At 54.0% G+C, this 23,017-nt stretch overlaps 1 protein-coding gene and 1 long non-coding RNA gene across 4 annotated transcripts in view; one reads left to right on the top strand and one right to left on the bottom strand.

Annotated features, from left to right (window-relative positions):
* The window catches only part of BIN3 (bridging integrator 3), a 48,681-nt gene that overhangs the window by 13,335 nt on the left and 12,329 nt on the right, over nt 1-23,017 (bottom strand). For 2 of the 3 annotated variants that reach the window (XM_006156461.3, XM_027774941.1), the window contains exons 2-4: nt 5,467-5,515; nt 427-467; nt 34-95 (exon numbers count right to left, since the gene is read on the bottom strand). In XM_006156461.3, the coding sequence (XP_006156523.1) occupies nt 34-95; nt 427-467; nt 5,467-5,515 (152 nt within the window). The remainder of the gene's footprint in view (nt 1-33; nt 96-426; nt 468-5,466; nt 5,516-23,017) is intronic. The other variant, XM_027774942.1, reaches the window with a different exon arrangement.
* On the top strand, nt 11,806-14,375 carry LOC114009236 (uncharacterized). The gene is made up of 2 exons (XR_003550684.1): nt 11,806-12,359; nt 14,083-14,375. It is a non-coding gene; the product is annotated as an uncharacterized LOC114009236 (long non-coding RNA).

Genomic DNA, 23,017 nt, shown 5'->3' on the forward strand with positions numbered 1-23,017 from the left:
TGTGGGGGGGGTAACTGCAGGGGCGGCACCTACCCAGGTCGGCGTCTGTGCTCTTCTTCATGTCCTTCTGCAGCCTCTTCGTCTGCTCTTCCAGCCTGAAGGCAGGGGCAGCCCAGGACCAGCCTCACTAGGCTGCGTGGGGCCCCTTCCGTCCCCTCTGCCTGAGTTAAGCCCACAACGAGACTGGTATGTACGCTAGGGAGGAGGCGAAGGGGCCCTCTCTCCTCCATGGGACACTGCCCACTGATTGAAGTGCCCCTCTGGGCTGGGGCTGGGCCAAGCCCCAAAGGCTACGAGCTGATGACTCCGGGGTCCTCTGCTGGGCAGTTTCTGGAAGCCCGCTGAACTGGGTACCCGCCCCGCCCCAGCTCAGGGGCAGGAGGACACCTGGGGGTGCTCCCACCCATCCCCCGGGCTGACACTTACTGCTGGAGTTTTCCATACTCCCTCTCGAAGTCTCTCTCCACCTGCAACCGAAGAGAGAACTCCATCATCGGAGGAACGACAGCCGCTGGGAAAGCCTCCCGGTCTGCGACAGCAGTGCCCGTCTGTGCAGGCACCGACAGATCGGCCGGCAGCACCCATGCTCCCGCTAATTAGGGTGCCACCTGGGAGAGACGCCCCCCCTCGACGGGCCAGCCAGGCAGGCAGCGGCGGACCACCCAGTGCATGTGGCGTGAGTGGCCTTCTCAGAACGTGATGGAAACCCCCGCAGAGGGCAGGCCTGGGCTTTAGGACTGAACCTCCTGCTTGCTGCCTCCCTCCCACAGGGCCCCTCCCAGGTCCTCCTGCCCGCTGCTGGGCCAGGTGGGTGGAGTAGGGCCCAGCCAGGCCTCTGGGCCTGCACCCCTGCCTTCTGGCTGGGCTAGTCTCCCTGGGTGTGGCAGGGAGGATGGGCAGAGGCGGGGGATGAGGCTCTGGTACTGGCTGTGAGCCCTAGGGTGCCCTGTACCAGGACCTCACTATCTTCTCGGTGAAACGGGCCATTCTGTTTGGTCACCACATGCACAGGGAGCAGGCGGCACGGCCTGCACGCGGGCTCTGAGGGTCAGAGGGTCGTGGCACCCCGTGCCCTCAGGGCCTGTCCCCTGCCTCTCCTGCTTCCCCAGTGTGACAGGGAGGCGGAAGACGGGACGCAACCTGGGCCCTGGGCTGTGAGTCTTAGAGGGAGGCGGCGGCTAGGTGGCCTGGCCGGCGGCTGGGGGTCCTGGGTGACCTGGCGGTGCCACGTCTCCCTGCCCGACCTCAGAGCGGGCGGTGAGCAGTGTCCGCACACCGAGAGGGTCTGTTTCCAGAGACGAGCACAAGCGGTGTCCGGGGAGGGAGGGAGTGCCTGGGCTGGGCTGCTGGTGCTGGCCTCCCTGTGCAATCCCCCAGGTGTGCTGGCATGCGGGGTGCCCGAGAACACCTGGGCTCCCCGGCCGGGGACCGCCTGGACTTGCAGGGAGAGGGGCTCCAATGAGGCGGAGTTCCAGCCGATGAGAACATAGGCCTCCCACTGGAAGTTGAGAAGGGCGTCGGGTGGGGGCAGGCGCCCTCTACTCCACGCAGCTCAGGCCCAGGATGGCCCCAGAGGAGCTCGCCAAGGCCCCCTGCCCTGACTCCAGGGCCAGGAGTAGGCTGCTTCCATGGCTCACTGAGAACTCCCCACCCTGCACGGGGAGACCGGGGGAATGCCGGCAGGACTCCAGCTCAGATGAGGGCTGAGAAGAAAGGACCCGCTGGTCTCCCTCAGAGGTCTGTGCATTTCAGGGAAAAGCCCAACAGAAAAGATCTGAACATCTCTGAGCGCTTGATGCCGCTGCCAAAGGCACCTGGACCCCAGTCAACACCGCGAGTGCAAACACATGTGCGCGGACCACCGGGGGGCCAGGCCTGCTGGGCCAGGCCGGCGAGGTCAGCGCAGGGGGAGTCAGCCCCCAGACGGCTCCCTCCCTCGCAGCTCCCCGTAGCCGCTGCTCTGTCCGCGGGCTGGGGCAGTGGCCCGGGCACGGGGTGGGAAGGTGGTCTTCGTTCAGTGCACCCGCCCAAACTCGCACTCGTGGAGAAGTGGGAGAGGAGCCGTGGTGGGTGGCCCCGGGGCCTCAGACCAGAGCTGAGGTGCAGGGCGTCCTGAGAAGCCCCCGGTCAAGGGGAGCTCTGAATGAACAGCTGTCAGCCCTGCACAGGGTTCCAACGGGGTTGCGGCAGATTCCTGGGGCAGAGGTCCCCCCACTTGGCATGTGCACTCCATCTTTCACGGGGAGCTCAGCGCGGCCCTCCCCCGGCATCTACCTCCATGCCTGGGTGCATGCTCTGCTTCCCTCTCAGGACCCATGGAGCTCGCCAGGGAGGGCAAGGCAGGCCAAGCCCCACAAGCCCTTCCTATGGCCAAGGTCACACGGCGAGGTCAGCACAGAAGCCAGCCCTTCTCTGCCACTTCTCTGCTCCCCACTAGGGCGCTCTAGCACTGTATGGGCCCTGGGAGAGCGGGGGACACATGGCATGCAGGGTCGAGAGTGGGGCTGTGCCCTTCCCTCAGTCTGGGGGCCAGCGCTGGAACATGCATTGCAGCTGAAGGCCCGACAGTCAGGGATGTGCCCGAACCACCTGGGCACGAAGGGAGGCGGGCAGGCAGGCAGGCACACAAGGCCTCCTTTGTGCTGACAGCTGGTGCCCTGAGCCAAGAAGCTCCTGAAACTCCCTGAAGATAACATGAGCATTTCTTCCCATGACAGGGGTGCCATGACTTCCAATAACCTGCAGCCCCATCTGCTCCCTCCCTGACAGTGCCAGGCCGGAGCCGCAGCGCATCACCACCGTCCAGGGACAGCTGCCAGGGATGCTGAGACACTGCACAGCCCAGGCCCGCCTGGCAGCTGGGAGTGCAGGGAGGGGTGAGGAAGGAGGCTCGGCAGAGGCAGGGGCTTGCCACATGGCCTCCAGTGCCGCTGCCAGTCAAGCGGTGCAAGCCAAGAAAGCAAATTGCCCCATCACAGGCTGTAACTCAGCCTTGATTCCCAGTGAGAGCAAAGGCCTGGCCCTGCTGCACCGACGTTGAGCTGCTGGGGCCAGCCGAGTCCTTGACGGTGAGTGGGGAGGACAAGCTACCGCTTCCTGCAATGTATTCATGTTCCCAGGCCTTTGCATGTGGCAGACACGTGTGAGCTGTCTTACATACGTCACGCTGAGTGACACTCCTAACACCGAGACGTGTGTAGGTGCTGTTATCCTCATTGTACAAGCGGGCTTGCTAAGGCTCCCAGAGGGCAAGGAACTTGCCCAAGGTCACGGACGGCACACGGACAGCCAGGATGGGAACTGGGCTTTTTTTCTTTTTTCTTTTTTTTTTTTTAAGAGAGATTTTTTGCTTCAGGGCCTGTATGCTTGCTGGAGAGACAGAGAGAAAGAAAGAAAGAAATCACCCTCAGGAGGATGGCCATGCCACAAGCCCTTCTCCGTCCTCCTCTCGGGACCTTGGACATATATGCACACGTTCCTGGCAAGAATTTTAAGCTGCTGAGTCCAGGACTTGAACTGCAGTTGACCACATGGGAGTCCAGCAATGCAATCATTATGCCATCTGCTGGCCCCAGGGAATCAGGCTTCTTAACCACTCTCCGACACAGGGTATCTGGGGGAACTGACACTGTGAGTTAGAGACGACAATTCCATCTGGAATAAGACAGACCGAGGAAGCCGCTGGAGAGCCCCGCAGCCCATGCTCCGCGGTGGAAAACAGGCCCCCGTGATGCAGGTTGGGGTGCTGGGAAGGTCTTTTGCTTGTTTTTTGGTTTTCGTAAAAGTGCTGGGCTCACGGACCCTTCGAAACGGCTTCCCTTTCAGGTCCTGGATGGTGAACTCTGGAGACGCAAAGCCACACCTTCCCGCTTCCTGTGGCTGGCCGAGCCCAGTGCCCACGCCCAGGCTCTGGGCTCCGGCTGGAGCCTCTGCAGATGGCTGGCCCCTGCATGGGAGGTGGCCGCCCAGCCGCCTGCGACCTGGCTCTGCACAGGCGGGGAAGGCTTTCCTTGGTAGAAGACAGGGCCGGTGGTCAGGTGGGTGCTGAACAGAGACGCTGCCTTCCCCATGGCTCTGAGGGCTCAGCCGAGGAGGGAAGGAGTCCAGATGGCTCGGGGAACTGCCAGGGGCTGGGGTGGCAGTCAGACCTCAATGGCATGGCCAGTGCGGAACTGTCGCTGGGGGGCTCCACAGTCGGGGTGTCCCAGCTGGCAATCAAGAGCCTTGCTCTCAGATCCACAGTGAGGGCACGGAAGAGGGTACTCCATACCGGAATTCCAAGATCCCAGAGGCTCACACTCGAGTTTGAGTCCAGCTCTGCCAGGTGAAGTTTCTACCGCCCTCCAGAGTCATTGTGACTCCAGGCCTCAATGCTCCTCGCTGGGGAGAACCAGGGGACGGGGCCAGATGGCCTGACGGGTTTCTGGCTCTGCCTTCCTCAGAAACTGTAATTCTCTCCCTCCCCCACTGAGGAGACAAAATAGGGACAGAAACTGGGGCTTAAAGAGTAAGGCTGGGCCTGCCACACAGCACTGAAGTTAAATGCTCTGCATAGAGGCTGGGTCCCACACGGCCGACGGCAGTTCAAATCTCAGCCCTGGTAGCTTGAGAAACACGCTGAGAACATGTGCACGCATGCCTGAAATCCTGAAGGGATGGAGAAATGGGAGAAGGGACGATGGCGTGGCCATGCCCAGTTGCAGGGTGCGCTCTCTCTCTGGTGAGCATATGCACCCTCTGGCAATAAAAAATGGAGGAGAGAGACGACGATACACTTCAATCGCCCCTCCTGGACTCTAGCTAAGAGCACACGGGGGACCAGAGAGAAGGGACCTGGGCCTGGAGAAGCTCCTGTGGTCTTCCACGCAGCTGGGGTGGTCTGAAATAAAGGCCACGGCCACGTCCGTGGTGGTGGCGGCATCTATGTTTCCGGAACCTTCTTTGGAAAGCATAGAGCACCAGGCTGGTTCCTAGAGAGGGGCTGTTAAGAAGTGGGCCCAGGGTGGCCAGCAGGTGTTGTGGTGGCTAAGGTGCTGGACTCCTACATGGCCCACTGCGGTCGGAGTCCCAGGCCTGGTGGCTTCAAAGTCATGCTGCTGTGTATGCATGCCCAAAATCCCAGCAGGAGAATGGAGAAGGGATTACAGTGTGGCCATCCCCCCAGGAAGAAATTTTCTTTCTCTCTCACTGTCTCTGGTGAGTACCCATGCCCTGTGTCAAAACCTTAAAAAAAATAGAGGCCCAGGGCTCTTCCGCCTATTCCACCTGCCCCAGGATGCGGAAGTGCCAGGCCAACCTGCGTGGGGAAGACATCCTGTCAGGAGTTCCTGGCGAGCCTCAGCCTGTGGGGGGTCTTGACCTGGGTAAGGCCCAGACCACTACCTCCCAGCCCCGAGATGCGCTGTCAAAGTCCGGCTCTGTGGAAGGCCATGAGACAGCTGGGCCGTGGGAGGACTGGCTACTCACAGTTTTGGGGATGATCTGTTTCTTGGGCTGCCCGATCTTGAAAGGAATCCTGTAAGAGGAAGAGAACAAGGGGTGAGGTGAGGGCGGAGAGGGTGTGGCCAAGGGGTAGCTGCAGGTGGCCCTGGGCCCAGGACGGGGAGGGTGGTGGTGGCCCGCTACTTGCTACAGAGCCATGTGCCCTCACAGGCATGGGACATCAGGACCTGGCTTGGTTCCTGGGCACACCTTCTGCCCAGAGCGCTTCCCCTAACCATCAGCCATTCACATATGCTGAAAACCTGAGGGCAGGAAGGGGGCACACCAGTAACACCAACCGCAGGCTCCTTGAAATAGCTACCAACCTGGAACCCAGGCCTCACTACAACAGCACAGGGCTGGCCCCAAGGCCTGGTGGTTAAGGGGGCTGGATCCCACGGGGCCGACTCCATGGGTCCTTTTCCAGGCTGGTGCATGTTCCCCAGGCCCCGGGAGGATGGAGAAACAAAGGAGAAGGGGCTGTGGTGTGACCAAGCCCCACTGGGGAGTGCTTTCCCGTCCCCTCCCCCCCTCTAGTGAGTATGTGCACCCTCTGGCAATAAAAAGCAAAAACTGAGAGAATAACCCCACAAAAATGACTGGTCATCTCTATCAGGAACTGCACTTCTCCAGGAGGGGTGCGTGGTGGCTCTGCAGAGCTCCTCGGGAGGCTGGGACGTGGCAAATGACAAGGGCATTAATGACTGGCTGGGCTGGGTTATTTCTCTGGAAAACAGACACACTCTAAATGCAGCTAGCTAACTCCAAAAACCCAGAATGGGGCGCCCACGTCCATCTTCCAGGATGTGTGGCCCTGCGGGTGCCCGCTTTGCCTGGAGATGGCGCGGCCCCGCGGGTGCCCACCTCGTCTGGAGATGGCGCAGCACCACAGCAGGGGGACCAAGGGTCTGGGAGCCTGAGCTTGTGCACGCCCCGCCCCAGCACGGGGGCTGCAGTTCACCAGGGAGCCGTAGCACCAGGGCTTACTTCCGGCCCTGGAGAGCCCAGGGTTCTCTGACTCCCAGACGGTAGAAACTGCAGCCAGGCTAGAAAGCAAAGGGGATGTGCCAATAGCTGTCTAGGCTGGGGGGCTTCCCGCAGGAGGTGGTGAAGGGAGGAGGGCTGCGGCCCAGTTGCACTCGCTACTCCCCCTTGCAGCTCTCGGTTCAAACCTCCCGCGCCCAGCACAGCCGGCCAAGTGTCCCCTCTCCACCACCTTCTATAGCATTTGGCTCAAGCTGACCGCACCACTGCTAAACCCAGTGGTGTAATTAACCATTTTAATAACCCCAGACTGCGACCTGGGGAGGGGCTGGGCTGGCCTGAGTCACAGTGGTTTAAATTTAATTTCTAGAGGACATCCTGTTTATTGTGAAGGCAGCCCCGTAATTTGGGAGCATTAACCCTTTGGGGGCTGGCTGATTCACGTGGCTCCCGTAAACACTGTCTGGCAATGTAATTGCTGGGGGGAAAGTAAACTGCGGGAAAAGAAGAAAAAATGAAATTGTCCTTTCCTGTCTCCAGACTGAAAGAGCAAAGGTTGGAGGGAGCTGAGTGCCCCCCCCGCAAAGCCCCCTGCTTCTCCCTAACTCAGGATGGTAACTGCCCTCCAGGAGCACCTGGGAGTCTGCAAAGGAGGTCCTGGCGCATTCCAGAGGAGGCGGTGCCTTGGGGGAAGCCTGCTGCAGCGAAAAAGGCCCTAGGCCAGGAATCGGAATGCCTGGGAAAGCCTGGCCTCTGCCGCCGACTGTTCTGGAGCTCTGTGTTTGAGACTGAGAGCGAGAGGACCTTGCTATGGGGCAACCCTGCCTCAGCCTCCCTAGTGGCTGGAGTCACAGCTCTGCACCACCGTGCCTGGGAATCAAACCTGAGCCTCCCAGCCCACACCAGCCAGCACACACGACCACAGCCGGGTCTCGGTTTCCTCCCTCTGAGACAAAGACGTTGGAAGAGACTGTCTCTCCAGCTTAGTTAAGGCTGGGATTTTCAGCTGACCCCCATGCTAAGGCTGCAGGGTGGAGGATAAAAACGCTGAAGCATTCTGAGTGGTCTTCAAAGTGGTTCCAACCCAGAGTCTAGTACTACAGATGGGTTCCAAGAACTCAGGAGCTCAAATCCATTGTTTGCGGTGCCACAGCCTCTGTACGTCTTATTTTAGAACACTGTATTTTTAGAACCGCAGGTTACCATAGAAATTTTCTCCCAGATCAACCCTCTCATTTGGTGGATGAGGAAGCAGACCAGGAGAGGGCCAATGACTAGTCCAGGGTCATCCCGCTGATCAGGAGACACGCAGGAATCAACGGGCAGGGTCCTGATTCAGCCTGTCCTGTTGCCAGTCGGTTCAATGCCCTCTGCCTGTGAACTTGGGACACGCAGTGACCAGCACCCGTCTGAAGGTGCTGTAGCGCCAGAAGGGCCTCGCTGTTCTTCATGTGCCCAGAAATGCAAGAGTGAGTCTGTGCTGAACTGGGGCTTCTGCCCAAAACGAGGGTCTGTGGCCGCGCAGGCCGAGGCGTGCGTGGAGACCCAGCTCGGTATCTGGACTACTTCCTAACTCACCTGCTTCACAGCCGTTCCTCTCCACCTGCTAGAGGAGCAGCTAGAAAGCAGGAGCTTTTATAAAGCTTTTGGCTGGGGCCGGCAGGTGGCCTGGACTCCCATGTGACCGACTGCAGTTTGAGTCCTGGACTCTCTCTGGCCAAATTAAATAGTAACAATAATAAAATAAAAATAATTCTTTAAAAAGTAAATGTTTTAGATGTACAAAAAAACTGTGAGGTAAACAGCCTCCGTGTCCCTCACAGTCCCCCTAATTCACATCTGACATCAACATGGCACATCTGTGAGTGAATAAACCGACTCCCAGACACGAGAGCCTCCAGGTGCTCGGTCCCGAGTGGTTCCTTCTTCAGCCCCAGGTCCCATCCAGGTACGGGACCTCCAGTCGTGAGGTCCCCGGGTCAGCTGCAGGGGTGCTGGTCAGGCACCAGGGACTCGCAGCCTGGAGGCAGATGACCCGGGAAGAGCCTCCCCACGTGTCACCGTGGGGACAGGCTGTCCACATTGCCTCCACCAATGCTGGCCCTGACTGCCAGGCTCAGGCTCCGCTGCAAGGGTTGTGTGTGTGCTCCCAGACTGCACTTGGGGAGGAAGCCAGGACGGAGCTGCAATTCCCTCGTGTGTTCACGTGGGTGATTCGTCCACACCGGGTCACACCCCTCCTTTACTCAGGCTGTGCAGCCTGGCCACTGGCAGCTTTCAGTTGGCCCTGAGTCCTTCGACTAACCCACATGCGTGTGTGTGTTGTGCTTGTGTGCATGCAGTGTGTGATGTGTGCGTGTGGTGTGTGTGTGTGGCACGTGCGTGGTGTGTCTGTGAGTGCTGTATGTACATGTATGTGGTATGTGTGTGGTGTGCATGTGCACATGTAGCGTGTGTGCATTGTTATATTGTGTGTGTGTTGTTCTGTGTGTGAGTGGTGTGTGCATGTGTAGTGTGCGTGGTGCATGTGTGTTTGTGTGTGGGATGTGTGCAGTACATGTATGTGTAGCATGTGTGTTGTATGTGTGGTGTGTGGGATGTGTTGTGTTGTGTGTGATGTGTGGTGTGTGTGTGGTGTCTGTGTGTTGTGGTGTATGTGTGTGATGTGGTGTGCATGTTGTGTGTGATGTTGTGTGGTGTGTGTGTGATGTATTGTGTGTGTTGTGTGCTGTGTGGTGTGTGTGTGTGGTGTGTGTGTGTGGTGTATGTGTGTGATGTGGTGTGCATGTTGTGTGTGATGTGTGGTGTGTGATGTGGTGTGTGGTGTGTGTGTGATGTATTGTGTGTGTTGTGTGCTGTGTGTGTGTTGTGTGTGATGTGGTGTGTGTGTTGTGTGCATGTTGTGTGTGTGTTGTGTGTGATGTGTGTGGTGTGTGTGTTGTGTGTGATGTGATATGTGTGTTGTGTGTGTTGTGTGTGTGGTGTGGTGTGCGTGTTGTGTGTTGTGTGTGTTGTGTGCGTGATGTGATGTGTGTGTTGTGTGTGATGTGGTGTGCATGTGATGTGTGTGATGTGTGCGTGTTGTGGTGTGTGTGTTGTGTGCATGTTGTGTGTGTTGTGTGTGTGATATGATGTGTGTGTGATGTGTGCGATGTGTGTGTTGTGTGTGATGTGATATGTGTGTTGTATGTGTTGTGTGTGTGATGTGGTGTGCGTGTGATGTGATGTGTGTGTTGTGTGTGTTATGTGATGTGTGTGTTGTGTGTGTGATGTGTTGTGTGTGTTGTGTGTGTTGTGGTGTGTGTGTGATGTGTGTGTGATGTGATGTGTGTGTTGTGTGTGTTGTGTGATGTGATGTGTGTGTTGTGTGTTATGTGATGTGTGTGTTGTGTGTGTGATGTGATGTGTGTGTTGTGTGTGATGTGGTGTGTGTGTGATGTGTGTGTTATGTGATGTGTGTGTTGTGTGTGTGATGTGATGTGTGTGTTGTGTGTGTGATGTGAGGTGTGTGTTGTGTGTGATGTGGTGTGTGTGTGATGTGTGTGTTATGTGATGTGTGTGTTGTGTGTGTTGTGTGATGTGTGTGTGATGCGATGTGTGTGTTGTGTGTGATGTGTGGTGTGTGCGTTGTGTGTGTGATGCGGTGTGTGTGATGTGATGTGTGGTGTATGTGTGTGGTGTGTGGTGTGTGTGTGTTGTTCAGCATTTCCTTATGTTCTGGCACTATGGAATGCTCCAGGCCCAGAACCAGTGGTGAGGCTCGGAGGGCCTTGTGGTGCCTCTGTAAGGTGGTCTCGGGGTGGAGGACGTCTCTGCCACGTCTCTGTAAGGTGGTCTCAAGCGCATGGTCGCAGAGTGGGGGGGATCTCTGCCATGCCTCTGTAAGGTGGTCTTAAGCGCATGGTTGCAGGGCGGGGGGGTCTCTGCCACGTCTCTGTAAGGTGGTCTCAAGCGCATGGTCGCAGAGTGGGGGGGATCTCTGCCATGCCTCTGTAAGGTGGTCTTAAGCGCATGGTTGCAGGGCGGGGGGGTCTCTGCCACGTCTCTGTAAGGTGGTCTCAAGCGCATGGTCGCAGAGTGGGTCTCTGCTACGTCTCTGTAAGGTGTTCTCAAATGCGTTGTCCCGGGGCAGAGGGTCTTTCCCATTTCCCCATCACAGCTCCCCTGACTCAGGCAAGTGGGTGTTCATTCATCTCCCAAATCCATACCCCTTGCAACTTCCTGTCTCAAATTGGGACATTTTGGGGTTCATGTCATCTGGACCAGAGCAGTGGGGACATGTGGCCAGCTTGCCCAGATGAAAAGCTCCCTCTTCCAGTCTACATCAAAGGTGATTTCAAGCCTAAAACCTCACTCACCTTCCTTGAAATGTCTACGACTTGTTTGAGTTAAAAAAGTCTTTCATTCGGGACAGCAGGTGGCATAATGGTTACGTTGCTGGACCCCCACATAGTTGACCGAGTTTGAGTCCCAGACCTGGTGGCTTAAAACTCACACCAGGTACATGTGCGTGCTCAAAATCCCAAAAGGAGAACAGAGGAGAAGGGACTGCGGCCTGGCCACCCCCCCGGGGGGTGATTTCTTGCTCTCTGTCTCTCTCTCTGTCTTTCTGGCAAGCACATGTGCCCTATAGCAAAAATCTCTCTCTCTAAAAAAGGCTTTTAAGGTTGATTATAGTTTATCCCCTTAAAAGTAAAACATGCTCATGCAAGAACACTTGAGAAGTACAAAGCGATTAAGAAAAGAGAAGGGAAGAATCATAATCTCCTACCTCAAAGGTGACCGAGGTTAATGTTCTGGTGTTTTTAATCATATTTTTAAAATCTGCAGAGAAAAACAACTGAACCAAATATGCCAAATGTTAGGGTTAATTCTGGGCGGTGAGAATATGATTACTGTTTTCTTCCTTGCACTTCCCATATTTTTTTTCAAATAAACAAACAAGTCAGTTTTCATTTTTTCCCCTTGACTATAAAAATAGCACCTGATGAGTGCTAAGAACTTGGACATGGAAGACATGAACGACACACGCACACACACCCCACTAACACACTGAATCGCAGTGTCCGTGTATATGTATGTGTGTGCACACGTATATTTACAAATATTTGCACAACCTAAAAGTTTATTTCTTGGGGCCAGCAGGTAGCATGGTGACAAAGGTGCTGGACTCCCCACATGGTCAACTGCAGTTCGAGTCTTGGACCCGGCAGCTTGCTTTCTCACTCCCCCCTCTCTCTGGTGAGCACATGTGCCCTACAGTAAATTAAAGAACTCATCATCATCATAAAGTTAAATAATTCTTTTTTTTTTTAATTCAACTATTTGAGAGAGACAAGTACTCTCAAGAATCTCGTGCCTCGATTGTCCCCCAGCTGGTCAGGATCAGGGCACACATGCTCGCCCCCGAGGGGTACAGCCCCCTCAAAAACCGAACATGGCTCCTCTACAGGCTCCATCGCTACCCAGCCGGCCTTACGTAGCCCTGAGGCGCACAGGGAACAGGCACCATGAGTGCGCTCCACGCCAGCGTCTGGCTTTCATCATCCGGTTTTCGAGAGCCGCAGAAATAAAGGGAAGTGGTGCAGCCGCGGGGAATGGGAAGCTACCACTGCTACTGAAGCCGACGTCACTCACTGCTGGTCATGTCCACAGTCCACGTCTCTCCCGCTATCGCCCAACCTACAGTGAAGATGGACTGGCTGCATGTCCACACACCACGGGGCAGGCACGCACGCATGCGCTCCTCGACGGAACCGCCGGGTTTGATCCATTCTGCCAGACTGTCCTAGAGACAGACTGGGACAGCTTCCGCCTTACTGCCGCCCGCGGGCTCCAGGGCAGTCTCGTCTCGGCTTCTGTTTGACCCTCTCTGTTGCACTGTTTGGTTTAAGGTAGGAAAGGGGGAGCTTCTGATCAGTATGAAGTCAAACCTCCCAAGTCTGTCTTTCTTACGGGATTCTTCTTTTGGTGTCATACTGAGAAAAACCTGCTCCCTCCACCCTGATGACTCTCAACTAGTTACCCATATCTACTCTGGGATTTCACTTTATTAACCTGAATTCCACTCTTACCAAAGTGGCATGCAGTGTAACGAGCGAGGTGTGTGACATCCAGGAAACCTTTGTGCCGGGAACCCCCAATCGCATGTGCCTGAGAAACCCCCTCCATCCCAGCTGGGTGTGTCGTTTTCTGCCGCAGCTCCAAAGACAACCTGAGACTGCTACCTCTTGGTCATTTTCAGTCGCTAACTGTTGGCTTTTTAGAAAGTTCATTTACAGCAGGGTCTCGCCACACCTCATGTCCCCTCTCCCTAGTCCTCTGGCCTGTCGGTATCTGGGGCACACGTGCACACCCACTGGCACATTTTCAAGGCGCCGTAAGGACCCGAACCTGCGTCCTTCTGCCTCGCGGCTCCTGGCACTGCAGTTCATTTTGCCAAGGACAGCAGCACAGGCCGCTGTTCTGGTATTCTACTGTGAAAGATAAGGACTGAACTAAACGAAACGCTTTTGGACACCCACCCCACACACAGGGTGCTTGCAGCACCCTCTCCACACAGAGCTGGGACTTGGTCAGGTGGACAGTGGTGGTAACGAGGACAACAGGACTGCCACCCATCCTGCACGTGGTGGCCAGCAGCTGGCTGGCCGGTCAGATCCTCAGCAGACCGCTGCTCTAGCCAGTGTCCTGAACAGAACCCTCAGGGAAGGTTCCAGGCCTAACCCCACTAGGCTGCTCCTGAGTTCTTGATCCCCAGCAAGTGCTCACGGCTGAGCGGCTTGGGGCGGCGCGATGTTGCGCAGCCACGTGTGAGTGCACGCTTTCTGGGAGCTGCACTCCGTTGCTTAGTGACTGAACGCTGGTGACGAATCCATCCCTGTGCACTGGCGCTAGGATTCCCCAACCTCCATCACAGAGCATCGCACTTTACCACGGCCGCTGTCTGGCCGTTTTATTTTCTTTGGACAAGAATATGGCTCCGTCTGTCCTCGTGGTGTAACCTTGCATGGTGACATGCCCTGTGGGCCTGTCCTCACCCACTGTGCTGGGCACCAGCAAGCCCCTAATAAATGGGCAATTTGTCATCATTAGCTTTGGGGTTAGAAAAAACAACTTGGGCTTTTTTTTCGGAAGACATGAATGCAGGTACCAGGGAGCTCTGGTCAGCCTGCCAGCCCACCCCCATCCTGCCCCTGCCTCACTGCTGCACGCTCTGCCAAGGGCCAAGTTGATCAGGAAGCTGAGCCACGGCCATGTTTTTTGTTTTTGTCCTTCTTTCTTTTTTGGGGGAGATTTTTGCTATAGGGCACGTGTGCTCGCCAGAAAGACAGAGACAGAAAGACATAAAGCGAGAAATCATCCCCCCGAGGGGATGCCACGCCACAAACCCTTCTCCTCCATTCTCCTCTCAGGATCTTGGGCACGCATGCACACACGCCCGGCGTGAGTTTAAGCCGCCGGGTCTGGGACTCGAACTGCAGTCGACTTCATGGAAGTCCAGCGACATAGCCACTACCCTAACTGCTGGTCCCACGGCCATGTGCTTTAAAGATATTGGAAACATGTCCACGAAGCCAGAGGTAATGATTTACTGAATTGGAATGCTCTTAACAGGCTGCAACGTGAAGTCCTGGAGAAGGCGTGTGCCAACTTGATCAGAGGGGACAAGAAAAGACTCAGGGAGAAAGGACCAGCTCAGGTGACACCAAAACCTCGAGAATCACTCTAAGAACAATGCCTTGTGAGGAAGGTTCTAAGGCATGGGACTGCTTCCAGACGGGAATCCACAAGCGACAAGCTGACATGCACAGACCTTTTGAGGTTGCTAACGGATTACTTCCAGCAGTACGGAACCAACAGCCGAGGGTCAAGTCCCCAATGCGGATGCTTCGGTCAGCTATGTGAATGACTACCGGTTCTTTAAAAACGAAAACCAAAAAAACTTTGTTGATGCTAATTTCTTGTCCTCGTGTCTGTTTTTCACTTCTGGAATTGTTATAATTTTGATCACAACCCTCCCTGGCCGGTCATCTAGATGATATTTCTCAACATTTTCTTTTTCTTAATGTTATCTTCCAGTACGCTAAAGGTCTTTCATTTCTGCCATCGGATTTTAAATTTCCAAGAGCGCTTTTTCTTTTTTTTTTTTCTTTCTTTCTTTCTTTTTTTTTTTTTTTTTTTTTTTTTTGAGAGGTTTTTGCTATAGGACGCGTGCGCTCGCCAGACAGAGACAGACAGACAGAAAGCGAGAAATCACCCCCCAGGGGGAATGGCCATGCCGCAATCCCTTCTCCTCCATTCTCCTCTCAGGATCTTGGGCACGCACGCACACGCGCCCGGCGTGAGTTTAAGCCACCGGGTCCGGGACTAGAACCGCAGCCGACTACGTGGGAGTCCAGCGATACAGCATTGTGCCAACTGCTGGTCCCTCCCCAAGAGCCCTTTTTCATTTTGGGATGTCTTTTTCTTTCTCCTACAGCTATCCTGTACTTGTCCCACGACCGCCTTGTCTCCCCGAGCAAGCGCCGCCCTCCCTTTCCCCGCCCGCCTCCTCCCAGCTGCTCCTCTGTCTGATTGTTTTGGGCTGTGATTTCCTTGGGTGTGTGGCCACTGTGGGTGCTGGCTCACGTCGAGAAGTTGGGGGGCAGAAAAGCTGACACGCTCTGAGCACCTGGACCCTGACTGTCCACGGAGGCTCTGGGAGCGTGGGGTGAGCAGCTCTGTGGGGAGTCCCTGGTGTAACTTCTCAGGCTTTCTCTCTGGGCAGATAAATTCTCTGGAGAAGAGTCGTCCAGGCTCTGGCCTTGGTTAGCATAAAGGCCAGTTTGGCATCCTGGGAGCTCAGCAAGTTGGAGGGCTGGCGTGTGCGCATGTGCACATGTGTGTGTGTGGTGGCACTCTGGGTGTGAACACTCACTTCACCCTGACTTCTCTACGGCAGTTCCACCCTCGAGGGTGCTCCGTGCCCTCTGAGGGCGCTGGGCATGGCCGGCCTGAAGCTTACACAACTGCACGACCCTTTAAAGAAAAAGAATACAAAATGGCAAATATCAAAATAGGTGTGAAAGTGAGTATTTATTTAGACAGGAAAAAGCGTAACAATGACAAGCCTTCAAGCTGACAATCAAGACAAACATCAGGAAACGTGAATAACTCAGTTTGTGTTATCCGGCTTCCTGACACTCCTCTCATCTCCCCTGCAGGAAGTGGCTGCAGGGTCTCTGCTGGCCTCATACTGTGACACAGTGGGTAGCGTGACTTTCTTAGAGTGCGAAGAGAAGCCAGTAGTCCTGCAGGGACTGCGGTTTGTTACCTATTGTTGATGGCCCAAGCCTTTCCAGCTTACTGGCGAGCTGTCCATCTCAGGACTGCTGGAAAGCTTAGGAAGGTCTCACGTTTCGCTCACAAGTAAGCTCTTGGGGCACATGTCAGCATTTCTGGTACAGGAACTAATCCCAAACGCTCTCTGAATTAACGATGGTCATGCCTGCCAGTGACGGCCTAGAGGGCACGCGAGTCCCCTGGGGACGGCCTAGGTATACCATGAGTCTGTCATCGGTGCTACGTCCCCACATTCACTCTGCCAGAAACTGACATGTTCATCAGTGTCCACAGGATTTGTTTCTGATCTTCATTTACTGGATTTTCACACCCTCATCACTATTTAAAATTGACCTGGGGGGCTAGACGACCCAGTAGTAAGGTAATGCTTTACAAGCTGGGCCCACATGGGAAGGTCCTGGGTTCGGGTCCTGAGGCCTCCTGAGTACTCTGGTGACCTGTGCTGCCTGCGACCCTCGCTGGCCGACAGATGGGGGCGGGTCGCAGTGATGAGACCCTGTTGGGGTGCTGTCTCCCTCATGGACTAAATAAACTGATTATCACCTCCTTAATAAAGTATTGCTCAATAAGATAGTCTTTGGTGTCATTTGAAAACTCTTTGCCATACTTGGCTTGATATCAAAATGGTTTCTATTGATTTAACCGCTTCCCTTGATCACTCTGGAGTTCTTACTCCAATTGTCCCTTTGTTTTAAAATAAATTTTGCCAGAGGGCACGTGACTGCCAGAGAGAGAGAGAGAGAGAGAGAGAGAGAGGGAGGGAGGGAGAAAGCGTCCCCAACAGGGCAGGGTCATGCCACATCCCTTCTCCTCTGTTTCTCCATCTGTCAGGATTCTGGCCCCCATGCATTCGCAGTACGGTCTTGGGGCCACTGGGGCTAGAATTCCAACCACGTGGCTGGTCTTAACCACTAGGCCATGGAGCCGGCTCAGTTTCTTGCTCATTTCATTTATAAATTCCTGTAAAAGCCTTCAGATGTGGCAATTAAAGCTGCATACTCCCAGAACCAGCAGATGGTACAGTGGTTACATTGCTAGACTCCCACAGGGCTGACTGTGGTTTGAGTCCCGGACCCAGTGGCTTCAAACTCACACTGTGTGTATGTACATGCATGCCCAAAATCCCGAGGGGAGAATGAGGGAGAAAGGGACTATGGTATGGCCATCCGCCCGGGGAATGAGTTCTCACTTTCTTTCTATCTCTGTCTCTCTGGTGAGCGCACGTGTCCTATAGCAAAAAATCTCTCTAAACAAAACTGTATACTCCCAAGATCCCCTCCCCAAAAAGGTCCATGCTACTCTAAAGCTGCCTCACTGAGGGCCGTGTGAAGAGAGCACAGCTGGCCCTAACGTCCTAGGCCATCCTAATGTCCTAGCGGCAATGTTGGATGTGACCATGGCGGGGTTCCCCCAAGCCCAGGATGAGGCCCGCACAAGCCTTACACAGCTGTTTCCCAAGTCCGTCCCTCTGTGTGACCCTGAGAGTACAGAACTCTCTGGGCAGGGTCCTGTGTGTTTCCGCAGGCGAGGGGAGGTCTCCCAGGGAAAGACACTCAAAAGGGACGTTAGGTGATGCTAGCTGCTCTCAGCCTCACCCCAGCGCGAGGAAGGCGTGTGCCACCACTCTGGAACCTCTGCAGAGTCTGTGCTACTGAGGGGCGGCTCTTGGTTTTCCCAAATGCCAGTTTAGAATTCAGCTTTTTTGGAACTGCTGTCATCAATCTGTCATCTTTACTCAGAACCTGGCTTATTTTTAAACAACAGTTTTATTGAGAGATAACTCACATACCCTAACACTCGCCCTGCTCAAGCGTACGATCTGGTTTCCAGCATATTCCCAGGATCGCGCGGCCATCCCCACTATCTGATGCAGAACATTTCACCACCAAAACAAAACCCCTTCCCTGCCGCAGGTAACCCCGTCCTCCCAGCCCCGGCGACCATGACTCCTCTCCCACCCATGGAACCACAGAGCACGTGGCCTCTTGTGTTGGCGTCCTTCACACAGTAAAGCATTTCCAAATGTCGTCCGTGTCTTGGCGTGTCAGCACGTCACTCCTTCGTGTCAACGGCTAACAGTCCAGCTTCTGCACAGAGCGCACCTCGTCTAGCACTCGTTAGTGGCTGACACGTGGCGTGAGCGCACGTGTCCTATAGCAAAAAATCTCTCTAAACAAAACTGTATACTCCCAAGATCCCCTCCCCAAAAAGGTCCATGCTACTCTAAAGCTGCCTCACTGAGGGCCGTGTGAAGAGAGCACAGCTGGCCCTAACGTCCTAGGCCATCCTAATGTCCTAGCGGCAATGTTGGATGTGACCATGGCGGGGTTCCCCCAAGCCCAGGATGAGGCCCGCACAAGCCTTACACAGCTGTTTCCCAAGTCCGTCCCTCTGTGTGACCCTGAGAGTACAGAACTCTCTGGGCAGGGTCCTGTGTGTTTCCGCAGGCGAGGGGAGGTCTCCCAGGGAAAGACACTCAAAAGGGACGTTAGGTGATGCTAGCTGCTCTCAGCCTCACCCCAGCGCGAGGAAGGCGTGTGCCACCACTCTGGAACCTCTGCAGAGTCTGTGCTACTGAGGGGCGGCTCTTGGTTTTCCCAAATGCCAGTTTAGAATTCAGCTTTTTTGGAACTGCTGTCATCAATCTGTCATCTTTACTCAGAACCTGGCTTATTTTTAAACAACAGTTTTATTGAGAGATAACTCACATACCCTAACACTCGCCCTGCTCAAGCGTACGATCTGGTTTCCAGCATATTCCCAGGATCGCGCGGCCATCCCCACTATCTGATGCAGAACATTTCACCACCAAAACAAAACCCCTTCCCTGCCGCAGGTAACCCCGTCCTCCCAGCCCCGGCGACCATGACTCCTCTCCCACCCATGGAACCACAGAGCACGTGGCCTCTTGTGTTGGCGTCCTTCACACAGTAAAGCATTTCCAAATGTCGTCCGTGTCTTGGCGTGTCAGCACGTCACTCCTTCGTGTCAACGGCTAACAGTCCAGCTTCTGCACAGAGCGCACCTCGTCTAGCACTCGTTAGTGGCTGACACGTGGCCCGTTTCTCCTTTCTGGCTGTTAGGGAAGAAGACTGCCGTGGACATTTGTGTGCGGGATTCTGTGTGGACATGTCTTCTTTTCTTGGGTATGTATCTAGGAGTGAAGCTGCTGGGTCTCAAGGTAACCTACCTATGTCTGACCTTTCGGAGATCTTCCAGACTGTTCTCCAAGGTGGCTGCACCACAGCGGGGGCTGAGGTTCCAGGTGCTCTGCCCCCTCGCCACTGGTTCTCGCCTTTGCTGTTCTGGCCACCCTAGTGGGTATTTCGCCTTGGCTTTGCCTCATTTCTCTAAGGCTGACTGTGCTGAGCATCTTTTCACGTGCTTACTGGTCAACCGTATGTCTCTGGAGAAACATCTATTCATGGCCTTTGCCTATCCTAAAGCTGAGTGTTTTTACATTTTGAATTGTAAGAGTTCTTTATATTCTAGGTGCAATTCTCTGATCAGAATATGTTTCATAAATATTTTTCTCATCTGTGCACTGGCTTTCCGTGTCCTCTTTTCTTATTTATGACTCTGATGACGGCATGCCTGAGAGTGAGCCCCCGAGCAAGCACAACGGGATCCTAACGCCAAACCCACCCCAGGTCATGGGTTGGCAGACACCCAGCATCCTCAGGGACATCTGCAGACCTGGACCGGGAATGTTCCCGTGCAGGACCGCCTCACAGAGTCCTGCACTGTCTCACTGTGCCGTGGCTGCTCCCTGGTTTTTCACCTTATTAATGGTGTCCTCCGAAGCACAAGTTTTACATTTCGATGGAGTTCAACGTATCTACCACCTCTTCTTTTATTGTTTGTTCTTTTGGTATCGAGATTTTTTTTGTACTAAGAATCCTAGGCCAGGCCAGCAGGTGGCATGATGGTTAAGGTGCTAGATCCCACACACGGTCCGAGTCTCAGACCCAGCAGCTTATAAAACTTGTGCGGCCGAGTGTCTGCAGACCCAAACTCCTGGGAGGAGAATGGAGCTGGGAATGCGGTGTGGCCATCCCCGGGAGGGCGGTTTCTCGCTTTCCCTCTCTCTCTCATTTGCCCCATGGCAAAAATCTAAAAAGGAAAGACTATTATTTTTCTATTGATTTTTAAAATGCTCCATCTATGAAAAATCATTGGGGCGAGCTGGTGTTGTGGTAGTTAAGGCAGCTGGATCCCACAAGGCCAACCGCATGGCTCAGGCCCGAGACCTGAAGGTTTGCAAGACTTGCCATGTGCCCGTGCATGCTCGCTCAGAATCCTGGGATGTGAGGGGATTGTAGAACGACCATTCCCCAGGGTGTGCTTCCTCCCTTTCCCTTCCTCTCTAAAAAGTAAGAAAAGAAAACCATCTTATCAGGGTTAAATACTTCTATTTCATACTACAGACCAATCTACTCTTTTGTTGTAACACAGATTTAGTGATTTAGATTTATAAAAGCTCTTAGTACCTATTAAAGCAAATCCCTCCTCATTACATTTTTTTTCAGGTAATTTCTTGGCCTTTTCTCCCTCCCTCCCTATCTCCTTCCTTTCCTTCCTTCTCCTCTCTCTCTCTCTCTCTCTCTTTTTTTTCCCTGTAGGGCACATGCACACACCAGAGAGACAGAGAGAGTGAGGGGGAGAGAGAGAGGAGGAAAGTAAGAAATCACCCTCTGGGGAGACGGCCACACTGCGATCCCTTCTCCTCCACTCTCTTCTTGGGATTTTGGACGTGATACACATGTGGCACGTGACTCTCAAGCAGCTGGCCATGTGGGACGCCTCAGAGTCCTGCATTTGCGGATTCAAACTGCAAGGCTGGCCAAGTGGGATCCAGGGCCCTAACCCCCATGTCACCTGCTGGCGCCTTGGCTATTTTGTTTTAATATTCAAGATGGATTTTAAAACCATTTGCCATGCCCACCTCCCCCCAAAAGAACCCAGAAAGAATACTTATTAGTGAGAATGCACATATTTATAGGTCAATTTTTAAAGAATCCACATCTGTACAAACGTTAGACTGGCTCGTTCAGGGCCATATTTCTTTCTATTCATTCGAATATTTTTATTATGTCCCTTGGCTTGAGAGTTTTAAAAATACATTTATCGTGGGAGCCAGCAGGTAGTGTAGTGTTAGGGTACTGGACTGCCATACGGAACTACGGTCTGAGTCCCAGACTTGGCAATTTGAAACATGCTGGGTATGTGTGTGTGTGTGTGCCCAAAATTCTGAGAGGAAAATGGAGAAGGGATTATGGCATGGCCATCCCTCGGCAGGGAGGGGTGGTGATTTCTCGTCTTTTCTCTATCTTTGTGTTTCTGGAGAGCACACATGCCCTATAGCAAAAATCTCTCTTAAAAAAATTATTTCATTAAATATTAAGATCCCAAAGTAACACATGTGATTTTTTTTTTTATAAAAGGGAGTATTTTTTTTCAATAATTTTATTTATTCGTTTATTTATTTTAATTTGACCAGAGAGACAGAGAGAGAGAGAGGGAGGGAGAGGGAAAGTGAGAAAGCAAGCCACCGGTTTGGGACTCAAACCGTGGTTAGCCATGTAGGAGTGTCCAGCACCTTAACCACCACGCCATCTGCTGGTCCCCACATGTGAAATTTTTAATCCTACACATTTCTTGGGTGCATTCTATCACATTTTACATTTTGTTATACTATAAATCGGACTTTTTCATTTGATCTTTCTGGTGTATTTACCCTGAAACCAGTCACCACACCCACATACTTAACCTACATAGCCAAGAAGTTCACCTGGGGAATAAAGAACCATTAGGTTTTGCAGGTGCAGTCTTTTTGAGAGGTTTTTGCTATAGGGCACATGCACTCTCCAGAAAGACAGAGAGAGACAGAGAGATAGAAAGTGAGAAATCACCCCCTGGGGGATGGCCACGCCATAATCCCTTCTCCTCCGTTCTCCTCTTGGGATCTTGGGTATGCACATGCGCCCTGCGTGAGTTTAAGCCACTGGGCCTGGGACTCGAAGCACGGTCGACTACATGGGAGTCCAGTGACATAGCCATTACGCCAACTGCTGGTCCCTGCAGGTGCGGTCTTAACCATCAGAAATCATGATACTATTTCTTCTCTTTTTCCAAATATTACATCTATATCTAGTCTTATGTTATTGTATTAGCTAGAAAATGGAGACAAAAAATGTTTGAATTTAGTACAAATGCTTTGAGTCCAACTTTTCTTGATTAAATATGAAGAGAGCTACTGATTTTAGTAAGAGAGCCTCCTAATAGTAAGGAAGTGGCTTTCTGTTCCAAGCTTTTGAAAGATACAAAGGCTGGGTTTTTGAGTGACACCAGTGCCTGGACGGCAGGCGTCCGGATGGCCAGCCTCTCCTCCTAGGACCTGCGAGTGTCACGCACTGTGCACACACATCCTAACATTGAGCCCTTCTTTAGCTACTGAGGTGAGCTCTGCTTGGTAAAGGGCATGGGCCATTAACCCTGGGGCCCATAGCGCTGACGTGTGTGTCTTGCTGTCTGTGACAGCTCTTCTAGGGCAGGACAGCTGCAATGCCTCCGTGGAGCCCCTCCGTGGAGCCCCGCAAACACTGTCCTCACAGTGCTGACTCCAGCTGTGCACTGCACCGACAGCACAGACTGGCCGGGGCTGCTGCGTAGGCACTGTGCCAGGGCCGGGGACGCAGGCGGACTCACTACACGCACTCACGGAGCTGAGACATGCGCACAGTAAGCACCAGCGGACGACTGACATCTGAGTGGAGTAAGCATGAGGCCCCCAGGGCCCGTAAATTACCACACTCTTAGGTTCCTGAAAAAAGCTCTTCCTAGACAAGGTTATGTAAAGAGCAAAAAGAGATATTATCGTTGTCTTCTGGGTTCTCAATTCTATCTTGACCAAAACAAAACCCAACAAGGTGGTCACCAACCAGCTGGGGTCCAGGGCCACATGGTCTGGGTTGTGGAGACAAGGAAACAGAGCTGGCCTCGGCCTGGAAGGCCAGCCGGTAAAGCTCTCAAAGTGGGGGGCCAGGGAGAGCCTAGGAGGACACACAAAGGGACAGGGGTCTGCTGGCCAATGCCCACGGGAGGAGACTCTGTGCCATGGAGAGCCTTCTTGCAGGAAGCAGGGGTGGGTGGGCAGGAGGGAAGCCTGAGCAGAGGGCACCAGGCTGCCCTTCAACAGCCTGCCGCG

Source organism: Tupaia chinensis, unplaced genomic scaffold (genome assembly GCF_000334495.1).
Source record: "Tupaia chinensis unplaced genomic scaffold, TupChi_1.0 Scaffold000494_1, whole genome shotgun sequence".
In the NCBI taxonomy this organism is placed as follows: Eukaryota; Metazoa; Chordata; class Mammalia; order Scandentia; family Tupaiidae; genus Tupaia; species Tupaia belangeri.